Below are 10,419 nucleotides of genomic sequence, written 5' to 3'. Positions count from 1 at the left end.
GGAGGTGTCCCTGCCCATGGCAGGGAGTTGGAACTGGATGGGCTTTGAGGTCCCTTCCCACCTAAACCATTCTGTGGTTCTATGATTCTATGATCAAAGCCCTACCTGCTCTGTCTGCACTGGGGAATCTATCCAGTCACTTGCCTCCCAATGCGGCCATCCTGGCGTCAGCAAGATCCCAGGAGGCTGTTACCTTCCCGGGCACCCGGTCCTGCTAGAGAAAGGAAGGGCAGAGTCATTGATCTGCCAGACTGAGGTGGAAATGATAGCAAGAAACACACTTAGGAACTTACAACCCATGGTCTTTTCTGGTGTCCTATGTGAAAAGACTGATGGCGATGTGATCCCCCGCATGGAAGAGAAGGAAGAGTCTCAGCAAGCTCCCTCCAAAAAGCACAGGAAAAATTAGAGGAAAGCAACCTTCATCACCCCTAAAACATAAAGATGAGGGGTCAGTGAGGTAGATTCGGTTTTAGGGCATCTGACTCCTGTCAGAACTTGGAGAGGGTGATCCGCTCCCTTTGCAGTTGGGGGCGTTTCTAAGGGAGGTGGTTGGGGTCCAGGAGAGCCGAGGGATACGGGGAGTCAGTCCCTTTATCGGGTGTGATGGCTCCCAGATCTTCCCCTTGCTCCACCCAAAATCAAACAGAAACACACAAATGAAATTTATACCTCTCTGACCAATATTAACGGCAAATGCTACTTATTAGCGCTCCCCTAAATGGCTGTGATTAGTTTTCCAGCTTCCAGCTGATGGAATATTTACTCTAGAATTTTTTTCTTTTTTTTTTTAAAAAAAAAAAAAAAACACAACACGGACAAAACGCTATTTATTTATTTATTTTACAAATTCCTGCCGCTGGTCGTGCTGAAAATGTGACTCACGCAGCAGGAGCCGAAACTGGAGTGGCTCTTCTGCTGAAAAAGAACAGATTAAAGCACAGGAAACACAGCTTGCGAGAACAGGCAGGCGATTCGAAAGCCATTTGCAACACCAAGTTAACAAATAACACAGAGCTCCAAGTACGATAAATTAACAGTTTTTAAATAATACAACTTCCCTCCACCCCCTGTTTTTCCGCGATGCTCCACCAGCTTCTCTCCACATCATCGCTTCTGCCCAGCGGGTGGGTTTCCAGTTCAGACGTAAATCGCTGTCGGATGTGCAGTAAAACAGAGGTGATGGATTCCCTGCTCTGGCAATTTGGGGAGGCGAATCCTTCATGTCGAACCTCTGCTCCCATCGCTAATCCGCGCCTGCCTCCCCTCGGACAGGCCTGGCCACTTCCTTTTCCAATAAACCTCTATTTATTTTTTTTTTACCCCCTTCTCCCCTGCTTGTTTGCTTTTCAGAAAGCTGATTCAGCCTTAAAGCCGAGCAGGTTGCAAAGCCTGGCAGCAGCGTTTCACGTTCTGCCCCCGTCGCCCGAGAGGAAGGCGAATAAACTGTGATGCAATCGCTCGTTTGCAGTCAGGACGAGCCCTCATTTTGATTATTTTAGTTTATTTTTTGCCTTTTTTTTTTTTTTTTTCCTTGCGTGGTCCAGCCTTAGAAAGGTGAGGGTGGACAAGAGTGAAATGAGCTGCTGGGTTGCCTGGGGTTGTGTTTCACCTGTGATATCCACATGGGATCAGCCCCGAAGGAGGGGGCTGGCGGCCAGGCCACCTTCCTGGGGGGTTTGTGGGGGTCCCTGTGGTGAGAGGTGGGCAGGGGGGAGGTGTTGGGGGGTGCTGGGGTGCATCCTGGGAGGATGAGTGGCTTGAGGAGTGAGGTCGCTCCTGGCTGGGGAAGAGGGAGACTGGAAAGGGGGTGAAGGACTGGAGGGTGTGCATGCATTCCCCCCCGCTCTGGGGATACCTGGGGGGCTCCCCAGGCCTGCACTGACTCCCTCCTCTGTCTGCTGTCACCCCCCCCCCTTGCCCTGACTCTCCTCTTGTGTCTGCAGCGCCCCCCCAGCACCCCCTGGTCTATTCTACCCTCTGATCCCCCCAGGCTGTGCGACACCCCAAGCCCCCCCGCCCTCTCTCAGCCCATCCTGACACACCTTAGACCTGCCTTTACCTTGCTTGTGCTTGCAGCACCCCCCTGTGACCCCCATGACCCATCCTGACTCTCCAGTGCCCCCCAGACCACTGTTCCATCCTTCTCCCCCTCAGCCTGTGTGACCCCTACCCCCAGGGCCCATCCTGCCTCCCACCCCCCGACCCCCTGTTCCATCCTTCCTTGGCCGGGCTGTGTAACCCTCTGTTCCATCCTTTCCCTCACCAGGGCTGTGTGACCCCCAGTTCCTTCCTGCCGCCCCCAGGCCTGTGTGACCCCCCAGGGCTGTGACCCCCATGTCCCATCCTTCCCCCCAGGGCTGTGTGACCCCCCCAGCCCCTGTTCCATCCTTTCACCCCCAGTCCTGTGTGACCTCCCAGGGCTGTGACCCTCCCCAGCCCCCACAGCCCACCCTTCCCCCCCAGGCCTGTGTGACTCCCCCTGCCCCCTGTTCCATTCACACTCCCCAGCCCTGTGTGACCCCCAGCCACATCCTTTCCCCCCTCCCAGCCCTGTGTGACCCTTATGGCCCATCCTCCCCCGCAGGGCTGTGTGAACCCCCCACAGCCCCTATTCCATCCTTTCCCTCCAAGGCCTGTGTGACCCCCCAGCCCTGTGTGACCCCCATGGCCCATCCTCGCCCCCCAGGCCTGTGTGACCCGCCCTGGCCCCCTGTTCCATTCATACTCCCCAGCCCTGTGTGACCCCCAGCCACATCCTTTCCCCCCTCCCAGCCCTGTGTGACCCCTGTGGCCCATCCTCCCCCGCAGGGCTGTGTGAACCCCCCACAGCCCCTATTCCATCCTTTCCCTCCAAGGCCTGTGTGACCCCCAAGGCCTGTGTGACCCCCAGCCCCATGGCCCAGCCTGCCTTTCCCCCCCAACCCCAGCCCTGTGTGACCCCCATGGCCCATTCTCCCTCCCCAGGGCTGTGTTAACCCCCCACGGCCCCTGTTCCATCCTTTCCCTCCAAGGCCTGTGTGACCCCCATGGCCCATCCTGCCCCCTCAGGGCTGTGTGACCCCCCATGCCCCCGCTCCCCCCCCCCCCAGCGCAGCTCCTTAGGCCCCGCCCCCTCCCTTTAAACCCCGCCCCTCCCCTCAAGCCCCGCCCCTCTGACCCCCCCACCCCCCCGTGACCTGCCCCGCCCGCCCCTCCCCGCCGCGAAGCCTCGCGAGACGCGCGCGCTGCCCGCTGTGTGTGCACCAATCGCTCCGGGCCGGGCCCAGCGCCGCGGGGAGGGGAAGGGAGGGAGGGGGGGGTGAGCGAGCGCCGGCCCCGCCACCTGCGCGCGCCCCGAGTGCCCCCATCCCCACCCACACCCCCCCCCATACAGCGCTCCCTCGGGGCCTTTGTCCCGCCGCCAGGCCCCGCGCCCGGGCGTGGCTCCCTACGCGAGGCCGGGGATCCGCGGCCTACCCGGCCCTTCTCGCTCCCGGCCCGGGCCGCGCCCCCCCGCCCCGTCCCCCGGCCCTTCTGCCCCTCGTGCAGCCCCAGGAGAGCCCGCGGAGCCGCCCCCCGGCCTCCCCCTCCCGCCCGTGCCGCCGCAGCGGGTTCCCTCCCTCCGTCGTTCTCCTCCTCCTCCCCCCCTGCTGCTGCCGCCGGCGGCTGCGGGATCCGAGCGGGGAGCGCTGGGCCCCGGCAGGAGGGGAGCGGAGCGGCGGGAGGAGCAGCAGCGCCAGGTGAGCGAGGCCGGTGGCGGCGAGGGGAGCGCGGGGACCCCCCTTCCTCCTCCTCTCGCTTCTCTCCACGGTGCTGGGCCCGGGGGGGTCGAGGGGAGCGCAGGGAACACCCCCCCCCCCCTTCCTCTTCCTCTCGCCTCCCTCCACGGTGCCGGGGTCGTGGGGGGCGCAGGGAAGCCCCCCTTCCTGTCTACTCGCCTCCCTCTCCGGCGCTGGGCCCAGGGGTGGGGAACCCTGTTTCCCTCCCCCGCGTCCTTCCCCGGTCCTGGGTCCCGAGGGGGGCAGGGGAACCCTCCCCGCACCCTTCCCTGCCTACCTCCCCAGTGCCGGGCCTGGGGGGGGGTCGAGGAAAGCGCAGAGAACCGTCTTTCCCTTCTTCTTGCTTCCCTCCTCGGTGCCGGGCCCAGCGGGGAAACCTGCCCCACTTCCCTGCCTTGCTCCTCGGTTCTGGGCCGGGGGGCAACGGAATCTCAGGGATCCCCTTCTCTTCCTCCTTCTCTCACCTCCCTCCCCGGTGCTGGGCCCGGGGGGAGCTCTTCTCTCCCCAGTGTTGGGCCCGGGGAAGGCAAGGGAAGCGCAGGAACAACCCCCTTCTCTTGCCTCCCTCCCCAGGTGATAGGCCTGGAGGGGAAGGGGAGCAACGGACACCCCCCCCATTCCTTCCCTCCCTGGTTTTGGTCCCGGGGGAGAAGCATGGGGATCCCCCCCTCTTGCCCCGGGTGGGGGGAAGCGTGGGGACATCCCCCCTCTTTGGGTCACTTCTCCCTCCTCCTTCCCTGGTGCTGAGCCTGGGGAGGGGGACGGGGAAGAGCAGGGACCCCCACTTCGCTCCTCTGGCCCCTTTCCTCCGGGCTGGGCATGGGGGGGAGGACGCTGGGGCTGGGGGGGACGTGGGAGGGGCAGAGACTGCCAAGAGGGGTAAGAGCAGGGGTGAGCACAGGCTGTGACCCCCGGGTTTTGAGCTGAGGAGGAGGCAAGGCCGAGGCTGAGCAGCTGGCAGCCGCTCACCTCCTCCTTCCGAGTGAGGGGGGAGGATGGGACAGAGATGCTGAAAATCCAGCCCTTCCTCACCAGAAGGAATGGGGGGACACGCCATCCTGTGCTGGCAGGGGTGCAGGGCAGACCCTGGGGTGGTACAGGGCTCAGGAACTTCTGGCAACCCCTGCCCCACAGCAGCATCCCGTCCTGGGGATGCGATTCCTTCCTGGATCATCACCTTGTGCCTTGTAATGGGGGACAAACACAGGAGGACTTTAACACCCCTGCGCTCACTGCTCGCCTGTCATTTTTCCCCCACTGCACAGATTTCCTGGTTTGGAAACTGGGCTGGTAGCTTTTTTGGGGCTTTAAAGGTAGGAGTAGAAATAGAGTTCTCTAATAACCGCATTTAGCAATCCCGTTAGTTTCTGAGGCTCTTTACTGACTTGGGAGGGTAGTTGTAAGTGCCCCTGGATAGATTTACTCTGCCCCCTGTAAGTTGGATCTGCAGCATTTGGAGGAAACAGCAGGGACAAAATGGACAGTTAATAAAAGGAACAATTGTACACTGCCTATTCTAGAGGGCACTTGCTGCCCTTCAGGAACTTTCCTCATCGCATATGCTCTTTATACAGCAAATCTTTATCTTCTGTCTCTTTTTTTTTTTTCTACCTCAGTCCAGAAAATGAAACTGGAACAGACATTTCTGGAAATGAACTTGATTGGTGCATTTGGGAAGATGTGATTCACAGTAATAATGAACATTGAAATATGTCCCATTTTTCACAGTTCTGTTTTCAAATTGTGTATTTCCTGATTTTTAACCTGTTTACACAGCTACACTGGCGAATTTTTTAACTCTTGAAATAATGGCATCCATTGGGTTGGCTTGCAAAGAGGTACGCCAGGTACATTGAGTATGTAGAAAGAGCTATGACACTAGAAGTATCTGATGGTTTACTCTATAAAGCAAAAGGTTTAAACAAGTATTATTTCCTTATAATCCCTTCCTGTGCTTGGAAGAACCATAGCTGTTTGCAGTGAAATCTGGAGGTTGGGGAGATCTGGTATTTCCAGGATTGGCCAAAAATAAATTATGGGGTAAAGAATGTTGCTTTTTTTTTTTTTTCCTCCTAGTCATGCAGCACGGATGAAAAGCTCTGAAGCTTTTAGTCATAACACTCTGGTCCCATGTTTTCCTTTTAATAAAGCATCCAGTGGGAGAATGTGACATAATTGCTTTCTTGGATTTAGAGATCTTGAAATGGCTGGTACAACAGATAGACGTGGAAACTCTCTAGCAGGATTATGGTTTAAATACAGCAACATGGTGGCAAAGACGTGTTGTTATTGCATGGTAATCTTGCATTTCTCTTGCAAGAAAATGCTTTCTACATGGTTATGCTGCAGAACAGGCGCTTTTGAGTCTCATCAGTGGCGCGGAATATTATATCTCTCCTTTCCTTGCATTGCATAATCCGAGTGTTGTTCTCCCATAGCAGCAGAAATGATGGAAGAATTGCATAGCCTGGACCCACGAAGGCAGGAACTACTGGAGGCCAGGTTCACTGGAGTTGGGGTTGCTAAGGTGAGTGTAAGCACTTTGGCAACAGGCATGGCTGCTTACCCAGCCTGCACTGCACTTCAGTTATTTAATTTCAACACTGAATATATTGCTTTGCTAGCAGAATGTTTTGTATCAATAGCTGTGTTTTGACCACTAATTTGCTTAAAGTATGTTGAAGAGGAATGAAAATGGGATCTCTATGAGCAGATGTTTTGCTATATTAAAGATTTTGGGCTCTAAGTTCTTAGGAGTTGCTCTATCTTAAGGCAGCTTGTACACCCCCAAAAAAACCCATGACAACTTTGTCTTTGGAAGAGGGAATCTCGTCTGTCTCTTCCTTTCTCCAAGTCTGCATTTGAGACCTAAATTTGGCCATTTGTTAGATACAGCTTTAGATTTACTGTTTGGTAACAACAACTTAATATATCCAGGAATTTGTTCCATTCTTTGGGTGCAGTGTGCTAAAATTGTGTACCTGGTTGCATAGAACAAAAAAAATATTATTTGAAGGTAAGCTGTCCTATGTCCTCAACCTGCTGGTAAAATCCCATCTTTGTCCTCACTTATAACTTCATAACCACTCAGTAGCTGCCTTTCTGGAGCAAGGCATTTAAATAATAACATTGTGTGGTTGCTTGATATACTAGTGTTAAGCTCTTAGTTCTCTAGACGTTGTTGGTAGTGTTGATGGATAGACTTTGAGCCATGAAATGGTGGCAGAACTCACCTCCAGCGAGGTCAATGATGAGTTTGCTTTTGAGGAAGATACTGAGTTTTGAACAGCATCAAGATAGATGTAACACAGACTATCGTTGCCAGATAATTTCCAGAAACCTCTTAGAATTATTTAGGGGAGAAACTTTGTAGATGCTGTACTAGAAAAATACAGAGCAAATAAGAACTCGAAAAAGGGCTTTGTTTGAGTTTGTACTTTTTTTTCTGATCAGTAGATCAATCAGGACTCAAGCAAGGTTAAATCTTGAGAGGGAGCGTGAATAAGTGGGATGTTCAGCTGTATGGTAGTGTGGTGGAGAAGGTTAACACTATAAGCTGTTAAGGGGTTACAATTCCAGTTACTGGAGTAAGTGTGGGTTTTTTTGATCTTTTCCACACTCAAGACATTTTTTTTGATCTTAAGTCAACATTACAACTTTTTAGGCACTTCTTCATCTGTTTCTTATCTCTTCCTCCATATATGTCACTTTAACATCTTTAGCTGTGCCAGAATATGTAAAGCCAAACAACTTTCAGGATAGCCAAGACTCGGAAGCAGAGACACTATCGTTGCTTTACAACAGTGCCAACATACTCAGTGTTCACAAAGAATGTTAGGAACTATTCCTTTTAAAGGAATAACCTTTAAAAGATACCAGAAAGTGAGTCTTAATTATGTTTTCAATATGTTTGGATTAGAAAGTACATGCCCTTTCTCTGTAGGATGAATGTTGAAACTCATTTTTGTTCTTAAAGCATATCCGAGTAAAAAAAGCCTCGTTTCTTGGAGGTTTCATTTTAAGCAAAGCTCTTCTGTTACTGAGTTTTCTTTTTATCTGTTGTTGTGCAGTACAGTGTTTTACTTTGTGTTAGTCAGTAAACTGTTAAAGTGCATTACACTTATTGCAAACAGTATCTATTTATTTACTTGCATACCTGCTAATTTGCAATAGATCAGCCAACCGTTGATATGAATTAGCATGACTCTACTATGTTGCAGCAAATCTTGGTTGCAATATTAATCTCAGATACTACATTCCCCCCCAGGTTGGTGCTTCAAATTCCCTCCCTACCCCCCCAAGTCTCCGTCCGTCATGCTCCGCACTGACATTGGTAGGTCTCCTTGTCTTAAAGGGAATGTGTTGGGAAAGCTGTGATACAATTTGTGTGGTTCAACTAAGATTTTTAGCTGTCTCCAGTTAAATGTTGAAGGGAGGCCTCATAGGGGGTGTTAGTGCCATCTAGTGGGACTGGGACTAGCACATCCTCCTGGGATAGAAGGTATTCTGTTGCTGTTTATTGCATAAAAGGAAGAAATGTCATCTTAGATGCTCTCCTATTGGGTGAAGGGAGGAGGCAGTTGAAACTGAGCTTCCTGCCTTCCACTGCCTGGGTGTATCTCAGTGTGTTTGGTTAGGTTTCTTTACTGTTTAAAAATACAGGATTTATTTTGGACCTGGGCAAAACTACCTTACGAGTTTAAATTCATAATACCACTGCAGCTTTAAAGCCCTATTTCCCTGCATGTTTGCAAGTAAAGAATAACTGTACATGTTTCTGACAACGAATAAGACTATGCTGATCTGGAATACATTTTTAGGCTTGAAACTAGAAAAAAGGCTTCTAGCCATGAGAGTCATGGGATTCTGGAAGAGCTTTCCAGTAACAGTAGCAGACGACAGAAATCCCAAACTGTTTTGGAAACAGCTGTGCGCTGTCACCTCCTGTGGTAGCTGAAGGCACAACTCGATGACCCAGGGCATTCGCAGTTCCAAATCCCTCAAAATTCTGTTGTGAGTCTGTGATAAATTATCTCACTTAGTAGCTGGAGAATATATTTCTCTAGAAGCTTGGCGTTAATACATGGAGTCAAATCTATGAGCAAGGAATGTTTCTAGGCAACTGTTGTACTCATGTGGTTCATCCAGGTCACTAGATAGCTTCAAAAAGGCAGTGATGCTTTAGATGTCTGTTCTTGCCATATGTTCAAGTGCTATTCTTCCCCAAATTCACAAAGCAAGTCCTTGAATTAACACATGACTATCTGACACCTACCAGCATTCCTGCTTGTTTAGCTACTGTTTGTGTTTACTTACCAGGGGAAATGGAAGTGTATTCACTTGAGGCATTATTCTGACTGGTTGTCTGAGACATCTGCCTTGGGTCAGTAGGGACAGAAAACAGAACCTAGTTTGTTTTTCTAGATAACATTGTTTAATTTGGTCTGTTCTCGTCTTCTGCCTCTCTTCTCCCTGTCTGGCTGCCGGCTTGAAGATATCAGGCAGGTTAACACCAAAGGATTTGTGTCATTTCCACAGACTTTGACTGGATAAGAATTGGAATAGGTACTAGTGGTTGGATCTGTGTTTGCACGCGGCTTTCCTCAATCTTAACCAGGGTGGATCATGGCAGCAGCACACATCTAATACAGGTTTGGTCTTTAAAAGATCTTCGAACTAGGTTGTTCACACAACTTCCTTATAGCTAAGATAAGAAGGCTGGAGTGTATTTCTAGAGGGATTAACGTTCTCTGTCGTGCTGTAGGAGTTTTGTAGATGACTGTGCTAGAATTCAAGAAATATTGGTCTTGATGGTAGCTAGAGCTCCCTTTCCTCCCTCTCTGAAGTAAAGAAGGAAATGAAAATAACCCCAAGTGTCACTTGTGCTGCAGAACATCTGCCTCCAAAAATAGAATTGCTTGTAAAAAAGAACAGCTTTTACTTGTATTATGTTGGGTTTTGCCCTTTCTTTGCCACTCTCGACAGTCTTGATTAGTTCAGTAACTACCAGTTGTGTGGTCTACTTAAGAACAGTTTTAGCAGCAAAGTTACATCAACTTGAGAGTTTGTGTTTGAGAATAAGATGTCTTCCTTGGGTTGAAGTGGTGCTGTGTAGCTGCTGTCCTTTACAGGTGTTGGATGTCACCAGGAGAACTGGTTAATAAGAGTTTTAAAACTTAAAATTTAATTTATCAGCTGCAACACAATGTGCCAGGACTTTATGCCAGATACTTGAAAATTGTTTCGATGCTTCCGTGTGCAACATTACTTATTTCAAATGTGTTGTCTGGCTACTGGAGCTCACAAATAGTTGTCAGATCTCAGTTCTATTTCTGCGCCTGAACTGAGGGGTAGAGTGAATTGCGTGACCCTTCTGTCCAGTTTGCTGTCAGTAAAATAATACTATTTTTTTTTTTCAATCTGAGGGAGCTCTTGAGACATAATGGAAGCTAAGCAAATCCCCTTGCAAATCTGCTTACCCATCTGATACAGTGGAGGTTACCTGTGAACATCTGATAGTAGATTAACTTCTCATGGCAAAAAGATGTAGGTGATTCAGGGATTTCATTATTGGCTCTAATACTGAGCTTTTACAAATGCCTGAATAAGAAGCAGGCTGTAATTCTCATACTTATGTGATGCTTGAAATATGTTAATT

General features: G+C 50.7%; 1 protein-coding gene across 5 annotated transcripts in view; it reads left to right on the top strand.

The window, feature by feature from the left end:
- Positions 1–3,457: 3,457 nt before the first annotated feature.
- The window catches only part of TLK2 (tousled like kinase 2), a 45,319-nt gene continuing 38,357 nt past the window's right edge, over positions 3,458–10,419 (top strand). The window contains exons 1-3 of one of the 5 annotated variants that reach the window (XM_054088379.1): positions 3,458–3,722; positions 6,200–6,288; positions 8,029–8,094. In XM_054088379.1, coding sequence (XP_053944354.1) covers positions 6,208–6,288; positions 8,029–8,094 — 147 coding nt within the window. In that variant the 5' untranslated portion in view covers positions 3,458–3,722; positions 6,200–6,207. The remainder of the gene's footprint in view (positions 3,723–6,199; positions 6,289–8,028; positions 8,095–10,419) is intronic. The other 4 variants (XM_054088376.1, XM_054088375.1, XM_054088378.1 and 1 more) reach the window with 4 other exon arrangements.

The sequence above is a fragment of the Cuculus canorus genome, chromosome 25, assembly GCF_017976375.1.
Source record: "Cuculus canorus isolate bCucCan1 chromosome 25, bCucCan1.pri, whole genome shotgun sequence".
Taxonomy (NCBI): domain Eukaryota; kingdom Metazoa; phylum Chordata; class Aves; order Cuculiformes; family Cuculidae; genus Cuculus; species Cuculus canorus.
This window is presented reverse-complemented; position numbering and strand designations above follow the sequence as displayed.